The sequence below is a fragment of the Colius striatus genome, chromosome 12 (assembly GCF_028858725.1).
Source record: "Colius striatus isolate bColStr4 chromosome 12, bColStr4.1.hap1, whole genome shotgun sequence".
Classification (NCBI taxonomy): Eukaryota; Metazoa; Chordata; class Aves; order Coliiformes; family Coliidae; genus Colius; species Colius striatus.
Genome location: NC_084770.1, coordinates 5,230,211 through 5,253,787, shown reverse-complemented (window position 1 = coordinate 5,253,787; position 23,577 = coordinate 5,230,211). Strand labels below are relative to the sequence as shown.

The 23,577-nt window shown below is 40.6% G+C and overlaps 2 protein-coding genes across 2 annotated transcripts; both read left to right on the top strand.

The window, feature by feature from the left end:
- The first annotated feature begins 546 nt into the window (after window positions 1–546).
- On the top strand, window positions 547–7,021 carry AHSG (alpha 2-HS glycoprotein). The gene is made up of 7 exons (XM_010201008.2): window positions 547–750; window positions 2,149–2,259; window positions 3,494–3,578; window positions 4,461–4,624; window positions 4,918–5,031; window positions 5,826–5,906; window positions 6,743–7,021. The coding sequence occupies exons 1-7, from the start codon at window positions 547–549 to the stop codon at window positions 7,019–7,021; spliced, it is 1,038 nt and encodes a 345-aa protein (XP_010199310.1).
- Window positions 7,022–12,737: 5,716 nt separating this feature from the next.
- On the top strand, window positions 12,738–23,331 carry FETUB (fetuin B). The gene is made up of 7 exons (XM_010201020.2): window positions 12,738–12,959; window positions 17,600–17,710; window positions 19,707–19,794; window positions 20,310–20,476; window positions 21,402–21,515; window positions 22,436–22,525; window positions 22,918–23,331. The coding sequence occupies exons 1-7, from the start codon at window positions 12,738–12,740 to the stop codon at window positions 23,329–23,331; spliced, it is 1,206 nt and encodes a 401-aa protein (XP_010199322.2).
- Window positions 23,332–23,577: the final 246 nt, after the last annotated feature.

Below are 23,577 nucleotides of genomic sequence, written 5' to 3'. Positions count from 1 at the left end.
AAAAGTTGTTATACAATTACATTTACTGTTGAATGAGGTCCCTAGAACTGTTTTAAATTCCATTTTCTAATTCAGCATGTTACTGATATCAGAATTTTGACTGGTGTCTGCTGAGATTTGGGCCCTATCAGAATATATTCTGTTTACAAGAAAGCTTAATGAGCGCTAAAGTCTCTGCACATTTTAACAGGAGGGATCATACTGCCCCTGCATGTACTGTATTTGGTTGGCAGAGGAGTGTCTAAAAATTATGTTTCATTTTTGCTGACGCTTTATTCTTTAGCTGCTCTGGCAGACTTTGCAATATCCTACCTGATAAAATTTACTTTGGCCAATATTAATCAGTCAGTTTGATGTCCTAACATTTACTTTTCTCTTTTGTTGTTTGCAATGCCTCTTGGAACTGGAACAAATATCAGACGTGCTCATGTGAAGTCTGTGGTATGTGCTATATAAATGAGACCCCAGTTCTAGCTACGTAGCTACTATCTGAACAATATTCTTAGATCTTTATTTCTGAAAGGGGTTGGTTTTTCCTCGGGTGCCATGAAGGCACTAGTAGCTTTAATATTGCTTGTTCAGCTTCCAATTCACAAAGCTGCACCAGCAGCTCCCCCTGCTCCCTTGGGCTGTGATGACCCAGAATCTGAAGCAGCAGCTGCAGTAGCTGTGAGTTATATTAATGGCCACAGTCATCATGGATACAAGTTTGCCTTAAACAGAATCGACAATATCCGCATACTACCCCAGGTAAGTGAGGAGCTTGCAGGCAGAGCACTGTGTTAACCCAGTGATGCTTGGAAATGACCAGCGAGCCCTGCCAAGGGCTGTATCCTCACGTGGGGTAAATTAGCATGGCTCCATTTGATTTAAATGGGGCAATGCCACCTGGTAGCAATTTAGAATCCAGATCACTGTAATGTATCTCTCAAGGAGCAGAACAGAGGGGGAGAGAGAAATGTGCAGAGATTTTTATACTGTGCTAGGAAGGGCTCAGTTTACAAATGCAGTGTGCTTGCTAGGGCAGATCCTTCAAAGTGCTGATTCATGAGCCCAGCAGCTAATCTGGAGAAAAACTGTGAGGATAATCTTCATGATGCAGGTAATTACTTATTGGCTAAATGCATACCTATCATAACTCCATGCTACTAGTGATTTTGTAGTAAGCATTAATTTTATCTAATCCCCCATTGAGCTGGCAAGGAAACTGAATGGAAGTATCTGCTGCTTGTAGTTTCATTTTCACTGAGATCTATTGCTGTTGTTGTAGGCATCTAGAAAGGCTATAGAAATGGTCATGGATACAATATATGCACCCATTCAGAATCTCTGATTATCTCAGAACACTGAAAATGGTCTGAAATATCAACATGAATTAAACACCATGGCTGTGTTCTACTTGTTAGGAGAGATGGGATATCAAAGTCACTTATAAGAGACTGAACCATATGTTAATGAGATTAGAATCATTAGATCCACAGTTACACACAAACACTGGTGACACTCTTTTGCTCATGTTTAATACTTTTACACTAAAATAACTGCATTGGTTTAAATGGAATCACACATGACTCAAACCTCGACCTCAGAGCTAGGAAACCTCACTTCTGCCCTTCCACTCACAGGTCTTATGTTATAGTTGCAAAGGTTCAGGAACAACAATAAAAGATCCTACAGTCCATAAACAACATGAATATTGAGTCTGGAGCTTAGCTGGTGCAATTCAGTATAATTCCAATGGACTAAATGAGACAGGTCAACAGGCACCAAAGTTTATTTGGTATCTGGTATAGAAATTGGAAGGTTTTTCATCAACAAAGACAGCTGTTGATTTTTTTAAAAACTATTCAACAAAAGAAAATAAAATTAACTCAAGAGAACTAATCTACTACATAGAGGCTGGACTTGCCAAAATGTATGGGCCATTTCTTAGCTGGAAACAACCAATGTGACTATCTTGACTTCTCCAGCTAAAAAAACCCCAGAGTTTATGATGTTAAATAGCGAGGACTTATTCAGTTACTCTAGTGTGTACCCAGAGCTACCCAATGACAGTTGGCAAGGGACCACAATGCAGCCCCAGAGAAGAAATCTGGTGATGTTTTGTGAAGTAATTACTATGACTCTTGGTGGTTTTTTGTCTTCCAGGGGCCAAATAATGACATAATATTTCTCGAACTTGACTTATTAGAGACCACATGCCACATTCTCAGCCCTACACCTCTTCAAAATTGCACAGTAAGGAGCTTCACAGAACATGTGAGTATCTAAAACATTGCTAACTCAGTCCAAAGGTGCATGTTCAGTATGTTGCTGCTAGAGGCCAGGCTATCATGGGGTTCTGTTTTGATTTCCAGGCATATGTTAATCACTGTAACAGTTTGTAACAACCCAATTGCTTGTAAAATGCTTGTTGATTTAATTGCCTTCATATCACGAAGGATTTTATTCCTGGATTTCTTTCTGGTCCTGTTATAGGAAGAGGACTTGTCACTGCTGGCATAACTTATCATATACAGTTCATGAATGTCATGGGGCCTTGTTTAGGGTCTCCAGATTCAGCTCTCCTTGGTCAGCTCAGATGATACCACCTCATTGCAAACTGTAGACAGGGAAGATTGTGAACCTGTGCAAATGCAACCTTCCCTTGGCTACATGTGGGGTGTCACCTATTGAAATGCCATCAGGTCTGGCCATCTAGTCCTAGTCAAGACTGCAGAAAAACTATTCCCTCCAGACAGGACTCTGCCTTCAAAGTAATGCTCATCTGGAATTTCCTGGCCTTAAATATTTTGTTCCATGCAAGCATAATCCAGCTGTGAAAAGCTTTCCCTAACCAAAGCAGTGGAAAGGCTGTCTGACTACAGGCAGCACTGGTTTCTAAGCAGAAAGCAGGTGACAATTTAAGCCTGCTGTTCCTAGAATGGGGCCCAATTCACAGGGCTCATGATTAAATTCGAATCATGATCCACTCCTGTGTTCATCAGGGCTCAGATCCCATTTTCTGTCTTGGAGGAGGTAACTCTAACTGTTCCCTCTTCCCAGTGCTTCCAGCTTTGCCTTTGACATCTCCTCCCCTGTGGGATCAAGTTGCATACGAGCTAGCTCACACAAGGCAGCACACTCTGCTGTTACCATGGCCACTGACCAGCCAAGACTACCGAGAATGTTATCAAGCAGCTCTGCAGAAGGTCTTAATTCACAAGAATTCAGATTCTTTGCTCTTTATGAGAGAGAAATCTGAACCGAATGTCCATAATCTGGCTACCCTGGCATTTCTGGTACTTCTGAGATCCAGATCTGGATCCAAGTTTTGCAGCTCTGGTCTGCCTTTTACAAAGCCATGGACACCAGAACATGCCTTTGCAATCAGATGGATTTTGCCAGGAACACTCAGCCAGGATCTGTTCTTTTGAATTTAGTAAGAGTTGCCCTTTTCAGAAATTCCTATTTATCTGAACAATCTAACCCTTTGATTTTTGTCTCTCTCTAGGCAGTTGAGGGAGACTGTGATGTCAAACTGCAGAAGGTGGATGGGAAGTTTTCTGTACTTGCTAGTAAATGCCACTCACATGCAGGTAAAGACTTTGTTCTTTAGGTTTAAATCTAAAGGATGGAGTATTATGCTGATAGAGGTTACTTCTGATTCTAAAATGTTGTGTATAAGTATGACATAATGGGTTTTCTAAACCCAGCTCTTTTAAAAGCAATTTTTTATCCTTTTCTGATTTAATTCATTTACAAACCCAGCCCTCTCACTTTCCTCCTCTTTACTATGACTAATAAGACTGACTCTCTGACTATTAAGACTGTAAGACTATCTGAGGAGCAAGTCCCACATTTGATCTAGAGACTGTTGGTACTGAGGCTTTTGACTGAGATGCCTAGACTAAACAATTTGGTTCATTGTTGGTCTGAATTTACTAGAGCTAGGTGATCTTCAGAACTCATTTGCCATATGAGGCTTATTTACCGAACCCAGCATTTTAAACACTGCCATGGGAAAGCAGCATCTCTATTTTGCATGCTCTGTACAAGGTGTCTTTGCTATGTATGAGATGTCTTCAGTACAACTTTCAAAGTGGGTGAGTGAATGAAAGAACACACTCATGAAAACACAATTCCAATAAATTAAAACGTCTTCATTTTCCCACCATTCTTTCTGTGAACTGAGATGTCTTTTAATGACTGTTAAGGATAGTTTGTCAGAAAGAGGATTGATTAAAACCTGAGTAAGAACATTAAAAACACACCATTGAATGCCCCAACACTTTTTCTTGCAGACTTGAATGGCAGAAGTTGTGTGAAATACTGCCATCCAGAGCCAGTATTGTAAAATGCTTTGCACTGCCATTTGAGACAGAGCATGAAACAGTTCTCTGTGACTGAATATGTCAATAGTGCCTTTCAAAACACCCCACGATCTAATCAAAACATAATCTGTTTGGTTCCTTGTGCAGATTCAAGTGAAGATGTTCTCCAAGTCTGCCCTGAGTGTCCACTGCTGGCAACTTGGAACAACACCGAGGTATTAACAACTGTTACAGCTGCACTTAATGACCACAATAGCAAAACAGCTGATGCTTACCTCAAACTCCTCGAGATTGGAAGAGCCAGAATACAGGTAGGTCCTAGAACTACGCCTAGCCTTCTGTGTGAACAGAGTATTTCTTCAGAGGTAATTGTGCAGTGCTAAGTACTTATGTTGGCAAACTGATTTAGCTTGCTCTAATTGCCCTAGTGAATTGCTCTTGATTTCCCAGGGTGTTTTGTGTCATTTCAGCCACAGGATTTCTTTTCACTTCAGTAGGAGACAGATGCAGAGCGAGAAGCCACAACATTTGTCATTTATCTTTTCTCAGCAGCTCTGCAGTTTCACAGTGCAAAGTCCGTTAAACAATTTTCCTCTTTTATCAGTATGCACCAGCGCATGTTGCCCTTGTTGAGTTTGCTGTGGCTGCCACGAACTGCTCAGCGGCACAAGCTAAAGATAACGCGGAGGCTTGTCAACTGCTGCCTGACGATCAGTCTGTAAGTATGCCAGCACATCAGGCCTGATCTTGCCAGCTCAGAGGTAGAAAGGCAGCAAGCTGTGATGCACTTGTGCAGGAAAAGACCTTTGTGAGGATGAAAGTGCAAGGGTTGTATACCACCGGGAGATGCTTTTCAATATATAATTCCTAAAGCTGTATCACACCTTTTGCTTCCTTCTGAGGTACCTGGGCTGAATCCTGATGTATTTGAATATGTTTCAAAAAGGCTTGGGATCAAAACTGTCCTTAACACGAAATATTTTTAATCAACAGAATATTTATCATTTTCTTAGCGTGAACACCTGAGAGAAACAGGCTTTTTGTTACTGGACTGTACGCAAGCACATAAGAAAAGGACAGACTGTTTCACCTTCCTACAATTTAATTGCTGTCAGTGTGCTTTGTTTTGATATATAGGCTTTTGAGGATTATACTGTATACTTTATCATGCTAAAATTCTCTTGTTTCTGATGAAACTGAGTCCCAGAGAGGTTGGGGGGTGGGAGGGGGCACAGAATATTTTACCTAGATTCCTATACATTCCTTCACTCCCTCATATCCAGATGTACAAAGGATCTGGCTCTAGAAGAAAACAGGAGTTTCACATATTTACTGTTTATACATGTATACAACTCAGCTTTTCAGTTCAACAGACTAAAATGCAAGCCCTTTACTGCTCAGATAAAACATGAGAACAGGTAGCTATTTCCAAATGCACTGAAATTAAAAGTTGTAAAGCAAGTCTCCTCTGGTTTATAACTATTTTCTCTGGGCTATGTTCTGCTTTGCCAGAATTATGGTTTCTGTGCAGCAACAATGGTCCTTCAGCCATCAGAGGATCTCACGGTGAACTGCCAGCTCTATGGACACCAGGTACCAACTCCAGACGTTCCTCTCCTTTCCAGAGCATTCTAGCCGACTAGTACTGTTAGTAGCAATCACCTGAGTTTATCTCTTTCACTGCAGACTGCATTAGCTATCTGTAATAACTTGAGTTTGACTTTGTATCCTGGAAACAAGGTAAGGTAGCTCCGGGTTATTCCTAGTGCCAGGAATTATGTCACCTCTGTCAGCCATGTTTGACATAATTTGTCAACCATGTGAGAGCTTCACATATCTGGTAGAGTAAAGGGAAACAAACACTGCTCAGCTAGGGGGATGGGACAGATAAATGCAAACCTCAAATGAGCCATTGTGGTAGATGAAATCAGTTGGGGTTTTTCACTAGTAGTTCTTAGATATGATGGAATCAGGGAACCTGACCGTCACTGCTGTAGCATATATACACTGAACCTGGGCGGTCTCCAGGTATTTTAGTCTTCTTTTGGTCTGAGAAGGTCTAGGTCATTGTTGCACACTTCCTATGGACCAGAGCTCTTGTTAACCCAGTAGTAATTAGCTGTCTAGGAGGTACACGAAAGAAAGAATAAGACAGCTGGTCTTGAATGTTTGTCCAGCTGCACAGTTGGCCCTGAAAGTTCACATGGAACAGAATTTGGTGCTAATGATCCACCCGATATTAAAAACCTCTTCCTGGGCTCCTGTGTATCTGTTCAAATGCAAATCTGGCTTCTATGATGGTTGGGAACAATTTGTAGCTAGTCTGGAGGCCTGTATCTAGTCAGAAGCAGAGTACCCAATAAGATATGACCTGTATATTTCAAGCCCCAAGTCACTGAACACAAACACAAACTTTTTTTCTTTTCCAGCCTGGAGTTACTTACTCTCAACCAGCTCAAGACACTTCAGGAGGACTGGTGCCCAATGTTGTACAAGGCTTCACAAACCATAATCTCAGGCTTTCCCACAATAACCCTGTTGCTTCTGAATCCAGCTCTTCAGAGTTTCCTACCTCTGTGCTCTCAGCAAAACCTGTTGCAAAGAGAGCAGTTGCAGAGGCTGCTCAGCATGACAAAGTACCTCGTCCAGTTGGCTTTGTGCCTCCTCCTCCTCCATGCCCTGGGAAGATTCGCCATTTCAAGATATAGGCTGTGTTACAGACATGGCAATACAGCTAACTGATGGATCAAAAATACACAAACCACAACATCAAATGCAAATAGGTGAGAATGCTTGACTTTGAGCCTAAATGAATTTTCCCTTCCAGAGAGGAGAGCTGTGGCCAAGACCTTGCAAAGGCCTGTTTCAAAATATAGGTGATTATGACACATAGCAGTTGTTTTGTCTAAATACTGGGACCTGTAGTTAAAATACCCCAAATACGGTTTCAATTAAAATGTTGTAAGAGCTATACAACAGTTGTAGATTTGTGATAGAAACACCACACAAAAGGTTACTTCACAATAAAATGTTCAACAGAAATGCTTTGGTATCTTCTGTATATATTTTCATTTAGTTGTGAAGTATCTCCTTCACAGCATTATGAGTCATATTCTGGGCTTGATTTCAAAAAACAGCAAGCTCCTGCACTTCTCATCAGTTTCACTGGGATGTGTGGGTGCAGAGCACTGCAGAAAATCAGGTCAGTGCTTTCTTTTGATCACACACCAAAACCACTAAAGAAGTTGCAGGAAAAAAAATGTATTTTTCCCTTCCATCTGTAGTGTTTCCAAGCATGTACCTACTTCCAATATCCACCAGAAGTACCTCAATACTTTTGGACATGGCTTAAGAGCATCCATGTCTATGAGAAGAACAAAGAATTGGGACACATTTATTGTTATGCAGGCTGAAAGCATCAATCCTTCCAGCCAAACACATGTGTATTCTGTCTTCCAGAAGTTTACACAGGTGCAATATAATCATGGGGTACTGGATGGCCTCTGTGCCTATGAGGAAATACCAATTCAAGGGAATAAAATTATACTACAGGTGCATATCTTATATAATAGGGCCCAGACAGTGATGGCAATTTACCATTGCCCTAGCAGTCAAATCTTATAGAAGTGGTAAGAGATAGGGGCCAGAAGGATCTTTACTGCCAACCAGACTGGAATTCTGCAGGCCCTGGGGAGCAGTCTCAAAGATAGTCATGAATCTTTAACCAGGAACAGCACTTGCTACAAGATAATTATCATGCAGGCAGCAAAAGCTGCAGAACACATGTCATTTCTGAACTGTTTCAAACAACTTGTCCTGTCGTCCTTGTTACAGCCTTCCAGTAGGCAGCACAACTAACATTTCTTCATGCTGACAGTGCAACAGGTTGCTGTACAGAAAGGTTCTGCTCTGATGTATCAATGGGAATAGGAAAAGCACTTGCACTAGTGCTTCAGCCGAGTGTGTGGAGGGGGAAGAAAAAGGGAATCAGTCCTGACTCTATAAGCCATATATCTGACATGATAGCAACCTACTGCTGACAAGCTCTCCCTGTGAAGACAGCAGCTCTCATGGTTCAAGAATACACCGAGCTCTCAGAAGAAGTATTGCAGGCAATCGCACCAGCTACTGCTAGACAATTGCTCAGTGATTTTTCACTTCTCTGTAAAGCAGTAACTCCAGAATGTTCTTCATACAGCCATTTAAAGAGCTAGTACTAAGTTGTAGAAATTTCTTGAAGTGATAAGGTAGGGAGTCCACCCATCCCATGGCATGAGATGTGGTACAGGATTTAATGAAATGGCTACTATTATGATCTGAATTTCTATAACATCAGATACCTGAGACTGAGTTTTTAACTCACCTGGAGCAGTTAGGTTTCCTAGCTCTTGTACTTTTAAACCTAGGAATCATCTTAACTAAACCATACAGATTGTCTTGCATATAATGAAGTGGGCACAAAGTTACAGAAGAGACAGTGTTTTCCAGGCTTAGAAAATTCTCTATCTGATGGCAGAAACAGTGTATTTATAAAAGAGATCTCAGCCCGTGAAGACCTCTGAACTCCAGAAATGCTGCGTTTTTCTTGTTGCTTTTTCCAACCTCAGAAAGCAAGGACATGTAGCAGAACATCTGCAGCCTCTACTCTTGACAGATGTTCTCTTACAAATGGCACAACAACTTCATTGTTTCCTAAAACAAGAGAGAAAAAAACCAACCAGCAGCAGGTTTGCTCTGTGCATTCTATTTAGTAGCTGCACTGAATCTTCTTTCTCTTTAACACTTGGCCTTTTCAGGACATGTTTTACTCTCTTAAGGGTGCATTTTCCATGACTGCTTTGGAGCAGTGACTTTGTCTCCCGCTAGTATGGTCCTATATTCATGCACTTGGACCTTAGTGACAGATTCAGGATTTAGTAATTTGAGCAATGAGTGCTATGAAATGGTAATACATAAAATACAAATACCCTCTTCCCTGAAACACGGCATGAATAGTATTGTCAGGTCTGCATCACTGGCTGACAATATATTTCATCTTTTTCAAGCTTTTGCTAAAACATATGTACCCCATGTGCTGCTTTGGGTGGACACTCTCAGATTTCCCAGTGTTTTGAGGTCAGCTACTTCAATAGGGAAATTTTTTCCTTTCCAATTGGAGGAAGAGTACAAAGAACAGAGTCAGGCATATAACAATTTCCCATTATAAGAAGCACCAACACAGCCAGTACTAACTGGCACCCATCTCCATAGAAATGCCATGTACTATGAGGATAAAGAAAATGAGTTATTATCCGTTAGCCGCAGGGGAAGCATCCCCAGGCACAAGGAACAATGTGAGTGAGTCTGCATTGCTGCTTCTGCTGTTCCTGTACTATGGCTACAGCAGCATTTCTCAACATTAGTCCCTTGTATCCCTTCTCTCTAGGATACAATCTGGAAAATTATTCCAAGTTTGCAAGGCAGCTGGTGACATGTGAGGAGGCTCAGTCTAGCAGCCATGTGTCCCTTCTGTCCTGCTATCTGAGTATTCCAGCTCTGCCACCAACCAAAGTCTTCTTAGAGGAGTCTCAGCCCCAGGGCTGTGAAGGGTCTTCCTGGCTGTATGTATAATTCTACACAGCTTTCTATGGACACTCCCTGGCTCAGGTGCTTCTGTGTCCCAGAGGAACATGCTTTTAGCTCTGCTGGGCTAAAGACCTGGAGATCCTTCATACCACCAGCCAACAAAATGTATCAATATATAAAATTTGAAACCCCACAAACCTTACAGTGGTATTAACAGGAGACAACGATGTGCTTCTCTTGCACATTTCCTTCCTCGCTCTATATAGTGACAAGTCTCAAACCTAAAGGTACTCAGTTGCTCCAGCAGATAGTTATGGTCACAGAGACTCCCATGAAAGAAAATTAGGGGCAGGGAAATGGTTACCCAGCTTCTGGTATCCTTCAAGGTGAAATGCTGCAGAATTACCCCTTAGCAGAAAACCACTTCCACTGGGATCCTCCCCAAGTAATGGTAGCTGCTGCTTCTCCAGATCTTCAAGATAACAGCTATTTGTGCAGCTACTCCCGCCCCATCTCCAGCATGGAGTTCCATGACAGGTTAGCCACAAGGCATGCTGCTGTCTTGTCAAACTAAAGCTTCTCCAGGTAGAATTTTCCATGATCCTTTTTCATCTGTATTCAGCAAATCACTCGAGAATCAATAGTGACCACAGTGCAGTCTCTTAGTTGGTGAATCAGTCTCCAAATTCATCCATGAGGGGATGAGTCAAGGGTACAAATAAACCTGCTCAGCTTAGGGTGTGCTCTGTGAAAATATGGAGGGAAGAAGCAGCTGAGCCAGTGAATGGCTTCACCCCAGAGACACTGTCTCCTGTCACATCACAATTGTATTATTTATTGTTGCTGAGGAAGAATGAAAGCAGAGCACTGAGTAGAGCTAAAATAACTAAAATTGTGACATTGTTGGACCAATTTCCTTTGTTTCTCAGGCCTATAGCCAGAGGCTTATGATTCTCCTGTGGCTTCCTACAATTTAAACTGTGGTAGGCTGTGGCAGTGGTTTAAGAAGACAAGAAGCTAAGGATTAAGCAGGTGGGACTCTTTTCCTTGAACCAATTCTGATCATACAATATAAGGAAGACAATAACATTGAACAAGGTAGGAAACCAAGTAGAAAACTAAGGTCCTAAATCATCCAGCCAAGAGGCAATTACAGGATAAGTATCTGCAGTTTACAGAGAAGGCTGGACTAAATCTAGGAGAGCTATGAAAGGTGATGTGAATTGGCAAAGAAACAACTGGATTTGTTTTTCCTTGATTCAAAGTGCAAAAAGAATAATTTATAGGCAAAAAAGAGCAATAAGGAGGAAGGCACTGGCTACAAGAAATCAAATGCAAACAGTTAACCCTCCTGTTTATGTTACATACTCTCTCTTCTTTAGAAAGTTCTTTCTTCTTATTCCTTACCTTCAGACCTTTGGCACCAAGAGGAGTATAATTAGCCTCAGGTCTATAACTTTCTTATGTGCCATCTTCCTCTCTCAGCATATAATTTTAGACGGTTCTTACTTCATCAGTAAGTTTGATTCTTAGGCAACAAAGATGCAGCAGCATGTTACCATTAGAGTTTATATGTCACTGTACTTGCCTCTAAACTCATAGGCATTGCCAGGCAGTGGGTGACACCTGGCATAGCCAAAAAGTTAAAATGAGAGGAGGTAAAATGAAACAAGACTTGCCTTTTGGCATCAGAATTTAATGTGATGATGGTGAGTTCACAGAGTACTTTGCACAATGTGGCAGTGAGAACAAAAAGTCAGAAGTTGGGGGAAGATATAAGAGGAAATGTTCACAGCTCAGGGGAATGAGAGCTGGGCTTCAAATACCTGTTAAGTATTGGTAAATTGAGAGTTTTGGGAAACAAAAGACAAGTGGCCTGGAGCCAGGGCATTCAGAGGGAACAAATCCTGAAATGAAGCCTTCAATAGCCTAAGACCATTTTGATAGCTCTGATTCACTTCCTGTTCATCTCCTCCAGTCCCTTACAGCAGCTCATTTTGCACCAGCCCAACAACAGAAGTGAAATCTTTAAGGAGAGAACAAAACTTACATGTATGTTGTCACAGTGTTGTAACATCTATGATGTAACAGTGGTGCAACATCTATGATGTTACAATACATCTATATTCAGTTACAGTGAATGTTAGGTCCCAAGTAAGCACAACAAAAATTTCCTCTTAAAAGGAGGCACCATGATGGAACTGTTAGTTCTTTACATTGCCTTGTTATCTATCAGTATTTAATGGCTTGAACAAGCCATTTATCTACAGACTTCTTGTCTGAGCATGGACTGCATTTTGCTGGCTTGACCTGGGCTGAGGGTTAACATACATCTGTAGGGTATCCAACTGAGTAGAAATGCTCAAAGGATGAATCAGCCTAGTGGCCCTTATCAAATTACTGAGATTTCAGTTCCATTTACTGAGTCCTTTGTAATTGTCTTATTTGAGAGAAGAATCACTGACAGAACAGAGCTGGAGCCCGATCTGTCCTGCATGCAGGTTTATTTAAGCAATACTTCTTTCTTATGGAAGCACTTTTGTGTGTATATTGCTGTCCCTTGCAATGAGGTCAAACTTATATGCTCTGCCCAGTGAAGTCTGAATTGGAGATGTAAAGCCAAAAGGATAAAACATTCTCTGGCCTCGTGGGGAGTGACAACACTTTCACAAACCTTTGTAATCATTGACTTAGTGTTTGCTCTTGCAGCTGTAGATTTAAAGGTGATGGTCACTATGTAAAAAAAGGGGGCACAAGTTTATAAAGAGACACGTCTCCATTACAAAAGTTTGCTATTTCATGCAGTTACATCCACACTGATTTTCCATTCTGATCTGCTGCCCTGGTTTTCTAAGCAGAATGATTTTCCTTGTTTCGATGCTCTTTGGCATACAGGTGCTTTGCTCCTGGGCTGCCCCTCCTCCTGCCAGAGAAGCACAGACTGCACTGCTTTCCCTCGCCTGTGATGACCCTGCAGTGGAGGAGACTGCAGATCTGGCTCTTGGCCAGATCAATGCTGACCAAAAAGAGGGCTACATACTCAGTCTCAGTCGGATTTTCAGTGTCCAAGAGCACCCTCAGGTAAGTTACCTGCATTTCTGTACCTGTTTCTTCCATGATGAGCCCAATGTCTGTCATTATTCCTTAGCAATATCTATTTGAACTAAGAAACATTTCAAAAGGAAATCTTAAGTTACATTCACAGGACTCCAGAGGCCATGTCAACTTTATGCATAGATGACTAGAAACTATTCCGTCACCACTGTGGGCAATTAGAGAGCAAATTTCAGTCACAATTCTCTGCTGCCTGCCCCTGGAATAGCTCCGGGCATCAGTTCAAATTTGGTATGAAACACCACCACTCTGATTTAATTTCATTTTACACCTTTCTCTCACTGCCTTGCACAGTTGGAGTGCAAAGGCTATTAAGTCATTGTGAGTTTTACACAAAAGATATAAGCACTAACAGGTGTAAACATGTCCAGCTTGAGGTCAGGGAATTCCTTCATAGAGCTCCAAATGATGGCTCATTCTCCAGAATAAATCTGAAATTAGTGCAAAAATTACACTGGAAATACATATAGAGTCTCATTCTCATGTCTTCAAGAATCTCATTTCTCTCTGTGTGCCTAATTTATTAGTATTTTGTGCTACAATATCTAAATCTACTGGCACTAGCCAGGGACAACCTGAAATGAGTGCACAAGGCCCACAACACAACACTGTGGGCACTGTGGAAGCATGCTACTAACATTCCCTCCCATGCTTGCTCACTTATTTCTGAACCCTTAGATCAAGTTTATTGCCAGATGTTTAAAGATCTGTAACAGCAAGGATATGACAATAGTTCCTGTTGCTCTCACAAGGGCATATTTTCTGCAGACGTGCTGTGGCCTCCAGGAATGTGAGATCTCATGACTAAAGATGTACACTTTGCTGTGCCTTGCACTCTGTTCTCTATATTGCTTTGTTGAGGTGACAGAATGTGCCCACTGAGCAACTGGGTCACATCTCTAGATAATTTTTTCCACGTGGGGTGCCCCTGAGCTGGCCCAGAACCCTCATCACCAGTCAAGGAGTTAGGCATTTAGCCCCACATCCTAGGGCTATTTCCTGCTGATAATAATTAAAGCACCCCTGTGACCACCCTAGAGTGCAGTATGGTGGGCTACATTATTGCTGCTGTTTGGACTGAATACATAAGAAGCAGTCAGCTATGTCAGGGATGTTAATGGACAGTAACAACCTTACGCAACCTTCTGTTCTCCTCAAAAATATAAAGATTTTCTTTTCTAATCAGGCAATGGTCCTTCCTCCAATTTTTTTTAACCAATACTCAGGATAAAAACATTTTCAAAGTTACTTCAAATTCAGATCTGCCCTTAAGCAACCTGTGGTTCACTTTTGCTCTAATTGAAACTAATGAGCCATCTGCTATTAACTTATATGCAAGTAGGGCAGAGCCATCCTTTCATACAAAATAGTGATGATTAACTTCACTGACAGGCACTTCACCACAGTTACAAAATGTGACAAAATATTTCATTTCTTTCCCTTGCACTAGGTCATCCTACCTCAAAGGTGATGCGACGTTGCTCTTGCACTTCTTCTGGCTTTCAGGCTCTCCAGCATGGATTGCAGTGGCAATCCCAGCACCAGCAGTGCTCAGGAAGGGATCTTTTTGGCAATGCAGAAAAGATAAAAGTTTTTACTTAATATTAAGCATGTATGAAAAAGTCTTTGCATAATAATCTTTTAATGAAAATTAAAATAAGGATGGTGAAACTTTCAGAGATCTGCTGAGCTCTGAATAAACCCCAAATTATCCTTTCCCCAGTGGAGGATGATGCATAATAACCTCATCTGCGGATCTGAGCTGATATTCTACAAGAGAGCTACGGGCAACAGGAAACACAATCTGGTCCACCCTGGTTGCATATAGTATTTCCAAGATCACTAAACTTTACAATGATTCAGCTGAGTAAACCCAACTAACATCAAACATATTTAACTATAAGAATATTTCTTTAATGAGACACATGTGTGCTTTTGCCTCCAGAATACCTGAACAATCAACTTGAAAGCTCAAGTCATCAGTCCCAACTTTGGAACTCCTTAAAGATACACATTTTTCTTGGCTCTTACTTCTTCATGCAGTATAGTGTTAGTGATGTTTTTTTTTCTTGTAGAGAATATATTCAAAGCTATGAGCTTGTACCAAATGCTACATGTGCATAAACACTTTTCCAGCAAATGGCAACTACTCTTTGACCAGTCTTACTTTCTGTTTATAGATTTAACCTACATTAGCTACCATATTAAGGAAACATATCATCATGGTATTTAAGTACCTTGCAAGTAAAGAGGAAACTACAATCAGTTCGTTCCACAGAAGGATCTCTGCAGCCATACATGGGGATACTGCTATGGCACTGCACACAGTGCTGCTACACCTCACCTTCTCTCTTTGTCAAAATAGCTTATGATCTTTTCACTACCTTCAAAACAACACTTACAATTAAACCTCAGGATTAATGTAGGCAAACCTTGAGAACTTGGTGCAAGACATTACCAAATCACTTCTTAGAACACTTAGGGAAAAAAAGAGGATATGAAAACATTAAAAATGGTATAAAGTATGGTAAATGCATATGTAAGAATATATCTTAGAGACAAAGCTAACAACAATTTAGTCTTTATTTATATTTCTTTTCTATTTAGCTTGCTTTTTTATGTTTAAAAAGTTTAGTATTACATTTACAAGTACACATGGTAGAGATTACATAAAATCACCACCTCAGGCTCTTTCCAGAGATCTCTACACTATGTGACCAGAATAGTTTGTTTCACTCAGTCTCTTCAGAACTCAAGAACAGATAAATCTTACTGTTTCTCCAAGCAGTATAAAAACAAACAAACAAAAAAACCCCAGCAGTACTCCAGCCTTTAGATGCCTTATTAGATGGTCTTTAGTCACTGTTAAACAGAAATAAAAACTGAAGCCAAAATTGTACAGACACTGGTCCCAGACTCCTACAAGATTCTTGCCCCATAAAGCATTTTCTCCATAAGCCAGGGAAATCAGCTAGGAATAAATGAATATTGCTCTCATTCAATTTTGTTTTTTCTCCCTCTTCAGCAAAGACACAATCTCAGTCTGAACATGCAGCTAAAACTCACATCTAATTTCTTTAGGTTATGTAAAGGACAGCTGCTCTTTTCACAGCTTTCCTCTACAGAAAATAAATAGTAAGTTGCATCCTTGATAAATATCCTGGACAGGTGCTTACCCATATCTACAGAGGAAGCAGAATGAGGAAGCATCTCAGTTGAAGGTAAAATAACCTATCTTTAAAATCTAATTATAAAATCCAGTTGACGAGAAAAAACATGACTATGTTTAGACTTTATACTTCTGTTTGGTACCAGAATCAAATGAACAGCAGGATGAGCATAAGCCAGCAATGTGTCCTCATGGCCAAGAAAGCCAATGGCATCCTGGAGTGTATTAGAAGGGCTGTGGGCAGTAGGTTGAGAGATGTTCTCCTCCCCCCTACTCTGTCCTTGTGAGAACACATCTGGAATATTGTGTCCAGTTCTTGGCCCCTCAGTGCAAGAAGGACAGGCAGCTGCTAGAGAGAGTTCAGTGCAGGGCCACAAAGATGATGGAGTGGAGCATCTCCCTTCTGATGAAAGGCTGAGGGAGCTGAGGCTCTTCAGCTTGGAGAAGAGGAGACTGAGGGGTGACCTCATTAATGTTTACAAATATGTAAAGGATGGGTGTCAGGAAGATGGAGCCAGGCTGTTCTCAGTGATGTCCAATGATAGGACAAGGGGCAATGGGTGCAAGCTGGAACAGATGAGGTTCTAAAGAAACACAACAAAGAATTTCTTCCCTGTTCATGTAAGGGAGCACTGGAATGGGCTGCCCAGATGGGTTGTGGAGTCTCCTTCTCTGGAGACATTCCAAACCCACCTGGATGAGTTCCTGTGTGACCTACTGTAGATGGTCCTGCTCTGGTAAGGGGGGTTGAATTAGATGATCTTTCGATTGATAGATGGTTCCACAATCATGTACCAGCCTTCACCAAAAGAGAAAAGCCTTGGACCCTGGTGACCCAAAAAAAAGGGCTCTGCTTCATAAGCCACCCTCCAGCATCACTATCAAAAATAAATATGAAGTGTTAACAACAGAGGACATGGATGAACAAGGTCCAGAGGGGAAACCTCAACAAACAATCCATTACCAACTGTTCCACCAGCAGCAGACAGTGGGCACTGTGAAAACAAGCAATTAGTGCTTTTTCTGGGTGACTCACTGTTAAAAGGCACTGAGAGACCAATTTGTTGATCAGACAAGGAGTCATGAGACATGCTGCCTCCAAAACTCACCTGTACAGTTCCAAGGGGTTGCACTAGATGATCTCTTGAGGTCCCTTCCAGCCTCTATCACTCTCTGATTCTGTGAGAAGGTTAAAACTGACTCTAAAAGGCTATTATTTAATTAAAGCTGGCTAGACACATGACCAAGTCTGTTCCTGCAGAGCCTGAATCTCGCATAGTATGCCACCGTTGAGAATTTATCCCACAGAATGTTCAGTTTTCCTGATATCTGTGTGTCCCACCTGTGTGTTCTCTGCTTCTCTGTCTCTCCCTTTTATGTGTCCCTAATTTGTTCTATAGAAAACTGGGATATGACCCTTTCGTTTCTCTGTTTTCAGGAAATCACTGGTTCTGTCTTCTATCTTATCCTGGATGTAGTAGATACTGAATGCCATGTACTCAGCAGAAAGCCGTGGAAGAACTGTAAGACCAGAGTTGCTCATCAAACTGTAAGAATTTAATTTTCTTACTTAATCTCAGGTATGATGAATTATTCAGGTACTACTGATGACAGTAAAATCTCTCCACATACATTTTTAGTAGGCAGCAGAGCTTAGAAGAAACTGAAACCCATTTTTTAAGGTCCACAGTTTTCCTCTGTACTTTCTGATCAGTTATAGACTGGTAAGATTTATTTAAAGACATGAAAATGAAAAGAAAGGTTTTGAGCAGAGCTAATAAGCAGACATGCAAGGACACTATTTAGAATATTTTTTTCTTTACTTTTTATAGCAATCCTGTAAGAGTTTGTTTTAAAGACAGCCTGTCAAGAATGAAATAGAAAGCCTCACTTTTATGTAACACGAGACTTTTGATTTAGTTTAATTTCACTTTTATTCTGCCAACTTTGCAAAAATTGCACTGAAAGGGGAGAAAAAAGAAAGCTCGGCGAGGTAAGCTGTGAAGACAGAAAATGATCTCAGGCTGTTGCTACAGGTGATCAAAACAACTCTTAACAAGTGAAAAAAAATTACAAATGATGAAAAATCTATGCATCTTTTGAATATCTCCAGGGATGATGATTCCACCACCTCTTTGGGCAGCCTGTTCCAATGCTTAATAACCCTATTGGTGAAAAAGTTCTTCCTAGTCTCCAATCTAAACCTCCCCTAGTGCAACTTGAGCCCATTTCCTCTTGCCCTGTCATTCATTACTTGGGAGAAGAGACTGACTTCTACCTCATTTCAACTTTCTTTCAGGTATTTGTAGAGAGTGATCATGTCTCTCCTCAGCCTCCTCTTCTCCAGACTAAACAATTTCAGCTTCTTTAGTCACTTCTCATAAAATTTGTGTTCCAGACCCTTCACCAGCTTTATTGCACGTCTCTGGACAAGCTCCAGCACCTCAATGTCTTTCTTGTAGTGAGCAGCCCAAAAATTGTAGTATTTGAGGGCTCAAAACACAGTATTTGATGTGTGGCCTCACCAGTGCCAAGTACATGGGGACCTTGTACTGCTGGTCACACTATTCCTGATACAAGCCAGGATGCCATTGGCCTTTTTGCCTACCTGGGCACACTGCTAGCTCATGTTCAGTCACCTGTCAATTAACACCCCCAGGTCCTTTCCACAGGACAGGTTTCCAGCCACTCTGCCCCAAGCCTGTAGCGTTGCCTGGGGTTGTTGTGGTTCAATTGCAATACCTGGCACTGGGCCTTGTTAGACCTCATACAATTGGCCTCAGCTCATCAATCTAACCTGTCAAGGTCCCTCTGAAGAGCCTTCCTGCCCCCAAGCAGATCTACACTCCTGCCCAACTTCATGTCATCAGCAAATGTATTGAGGGTGCACTCGATCCCCTCATCCAGATCATTGACAAAGATGTTAAACAGAGCAGGCCCCAGCACTGAGCCCTGGGGAACACCACTGGTAACCAGCTAACAACTGGATTTAACTCTATTCACTATGACTCTCTGAGCCCAGACATCAGCCAGTTTTCTAGACAATGAAAGGTATGTTCATCCAAGCCATAGGCAGCCAATTTCTCCAGGAGGACACATGGCCCTTCTAATTTTCTCCCTGCAAAACCTCAGAGCCTCCTTGTATTCCTCCTGAGCTGCTTGACCCTTCTTCCAAAGGTGAAAAAAATATCTTTTTTCTCGTGAGCTCCAGCAGAAGCTTCTTTTTCAGCCAGGGCAGCCTTCTGCCCCACTGGCTCATTTTCTTGCACACTCATCTTCTTGCAACACCTCTTAGTTGCCAGAAGAGTGGCCTTGTGTAGATGCAAACAAGCACTGCACCTATATAGAGCAGAATTACACCATGGGAAGATTCGGTCTTTTATTTCTGAAGGAGATACTTGGAAATGTGCTTCACTGCCATTTAACACATTATTTTGTTGATATTTTTCTGCAAAGAGAGAATGAACCACTGACAGTCTATGTACTTAGTGGTCAATGCAAAAGGTATGATATTAATTGTTTCTAAATATTTATAATTGTTTTAGGTTTATGGTCAATGCAAAGTAATCATCTACATTAATCAACCAAGAAATATTGCTCATCTGAATACTTATGAGTGCATTTTACAACCAGGTATGTCTTTATTTAACACATTCACTTTAAAACAGGATGGGAAAAACACTCTTTGCCTTATAGCATTATTTTAAATTTTAATTACAGCACCACAGCACCTCCATTAGCTTTCAGCTGCCCTAATTTTCTTAGGTCAGTGATCCTAAGGCCAGTGTGGTCCTGCAGCTCAGAGCAGTAATAATTGTTTTCATCTCTGGGAAACACAGCAGAGCCTCTGCATGATGCAAAAAGCATGTTTATGGGTGTGTGAAAGGCAAGTAAAACCAGCAAGCCCACTGTCAGTAGGATGAGTGTATCTTCTGCATGTCTTTGCCTCCATTGCAACATTTTTATGGGTCTGAAAATTCACATAGATTCAAAATCATTCAGTGGATCAAACTACATATTGTTACTCCCAGGACTAGAGTACAAGTGTCTCAGTTTAGGGGCATACATGCATTTACAGTGACCTACACTATCAATATGCTCTTATGGTCATGCTTTGTCTATTGACATTGTTCTGTTTGAATGAAAAGTTCCACCCAGATACATTTGGAGATTATGTCCTGATTGCCCACTTGATGACTATCCATCTGAGCCCAAATACTTGGAGGCTGCTGTTCAATGCCTGGCCAAGTTCAATGAAGAGAGTGAACAAACTCATTATTTCTCTCTTGTCAATGTCACAAGAGCTTCAATGCAGGTAAGCTGAGACTCATCTGACTTGCTTTAGCCCTCAAGAAGTATGGATCTATCCGTTAAACTTTATATGATTTGTTACATCTTACAGGTTGTTTAGAATTTCTATCTATGTTTACAGAGAATAATTTTATGTAGAATTCTCCTGGGAACTGAGGATCTGCATTGATAGAAGACTTTGACTCCATTTACTGCAAAAAGAAAGGCTTTATGCAAAACTTAAGACACAGATTGGTGTTCCAAAATTTAGGAAAGGTTCACTATGAGCTTGTTATTCTAAAACAGGCATGAATTAGTCACTCCCTAGTAGAAAGTATTTTTAAAAGCACAGTCATCCCTTCCAATACATATCTGTAATTCACTGAATGAGTTTAAACATGGTTTAAAACTAATTTTAGACTTACAGACTTAATTGGTCTCCTGGCTAAATCCTGTTTATGTACCACAGTAATATCCAGTTTCTCTAAAATTCATTATGTACAGATAACAAGATGATTTCACTCCTTGTCTCAAACTGTTAGATATTACTACAACACAGTATTTAATCACACATTTTCTAACCAAGGTAGTCTCACTTCAGAAATAGAAAAAAAAAAACCTGTTTGTTAAAGCAACCAGAAATTATCAACAAGCAACTGATCTGGATTTTTACTTCTATGTGGATGCTAACTTATTACAAAACCCAAAGTCGTTTAAATTATAGATAATACATGTATTACTAAGATTAATACCTAAGAAAAACAAGCAGGCAATAAAGCAGCACAGGCAACAAATCAACCTCCTGTAATACAACTAACAGTAATGCCCCAAGTATAACCTACTCCTTCCACACTTAGCAGGAGCTTTAAATTTATTTCGAGGTCTGTAGGAGTCTTCCTTCTTTCTGATGCAGGCACAAGGTCTAATTACTACTGATCTCTCATTAACAGTGGGTCACTGGTCCTGCGTATTTTGTAGAATTTTTAATTCAGGAGACATCCTGCTCTAAAAATGACACAATTGCTGACGTCCTTAAATGCAAGTCACTTTCATTGGAACTAGCTGTAAGTACTTTTCCCTATTTCTCATATAAACACCCATTTTTCAGATACTGTGATTCCTTGGAGAATATTTAGCCTATCCCTTTGGTTCTTTTCAGGCAAGTATCAAAGCTCACAGGTATCTTTTTATGGGTTATATCTCTACACTGTCTCACAATTGTACAAACTGCTTAAGAATTGAGAAAGCATTTCCATAAAAGTTCTGAATTCTCACCTAGAAGCCCATGAACAAAGAAAATAGAGATAAAATACCACTCAGAAACAGGCAGAGTAGAAATTGCCTCATGGAGCTGCATCATTCTTATGGATTTCTTCCAAGTAAACAGCCATAGACAATAAATCCCAAGCAATGTAAAGAATATATTCATACTGCAAGTAGGTCAACTAAGGAAAACATTTAGGAACTAAGGTAAAAATTGTAAGGGAACTTGAAAGACTAAACAGTCGTGCTGCCAAGAGGAAACATTTCAAGTCCCATCTTAACTGAGACTCAGATCAGTTTACCTACATGTAAAAACAATAAAACCACAACTATAAGAAACGTTATTCATGGTTTCTTTCACTGGTATGGTGTGAAAAATATTTGTGAAAAATATTATGTTCTATTACACAACTTACCTGCAAGGGAATATTCTGCTGCAGCAGAACTTAAGAGTGTTGTTGTAGTTGAGCCTTCCGCATCCAGCTTATTTTTGCCATCGTGTTTCCTTATCCTCCCTTGCAAATATAAAGCCTTTTTCAAAATGCTGCCTGCCTTTATAAGCTTGTCAATCCCATAATAAAAGTTTGCCGAATCTGCTTATCCCCACAAATACATGTAGAAGCTATAACTATCCAGCCTTTCATAATAACTTATTTTACAAGACAGGAGCTAAGTTATCAGTGCTACAATGTGAAAAAATGCTTGCATTTTCTTCTTCCAGCAAATAGGTTTCTGCAAAGGCTCTACAGCAAGCAGTGACATGGACCATAAACAGATTGTGACAGTATCCTGTGAAATCTACAGTCTACAGGTATTTCTTAAACTAAATATTGCTAGAGTAATACTCCTTTACAGAACAAGAACTGAACTCTTGAAAGCCTAGCCATTTTTAAATTTTCTTTTTCACAAAGATAAGGGCTTCAAGAAAGTGATAAGGCTAAATCAGGAAGAAATCTCTCTTGTGATAAAACAGACTGTTGCCAAGTGGATAAAAGACAATAGAATTAGTCAGTTATACAGAATGTGTTCAAAATGCTCTACAAAAATGGTAAAGAACAAAAAGAATACAAAGAGCAATAACTGGGTAATTACCCAAGTTTCATGCCCCCATCTCCACTGGCATACAGCAGACCCTTAGTCTTTTCATATCTGAAAGAATTTGGAACAGAATCAACATAGGTAATGCTTATTCCTGTTATTTAGGATCCTGCCATTGAAGAGGGGAAACAACAAGCTAAGCAGACACCTGGAAACTCCAGTGAGAATCAACAAGCTTTCCCTTCAGAAACCAATCCTTTCTCACCACACCTTGAAAAAACAGTAGGCTGGGTTAAAATTCTAGCCCCTTCAACTGAGGACATCTCTTTCCAAAACCTACCAGAAAGGCAAAAACATAAAGGTGGAAAGCCAGTTCCACCTAAGGCTGTAGGATCTGCCCCCAGGCTTGATGGAGAAGAGGCTCAGGTAAACAAATCAGACTTGATCAAACCAGGCATTGGACCAGTTATTCTCCCTTTTCCTGAAGAATTTTCTCTGTCAGACTCATGCCCAGGAGAAACAAAGAAAATAAATTCCATCCTTCAGCCTTTGCTGCCTAAGAAGCCTACCAGAGCCTAAGCAACACCCAGTCACCTCAACTAACAGCAACAAAATGATAGACGCAATGGCAACCTGGTCTTTGCATTAGTGTGACATCTTTAAATAAATAAAGTGCTTATTACAGTCTTCATCTTTGGAGTTCTCAGTTTTAAGAAAGAAGAAGAAGAAGTTAGGAAAGGAAATTTAATTGGGGCATTTTCCACTAAAAGAATTTGGCCTTTAGTTCTCAAATTCCTCCTGTTTGTAGGAGCGCAAAGGAAAGAT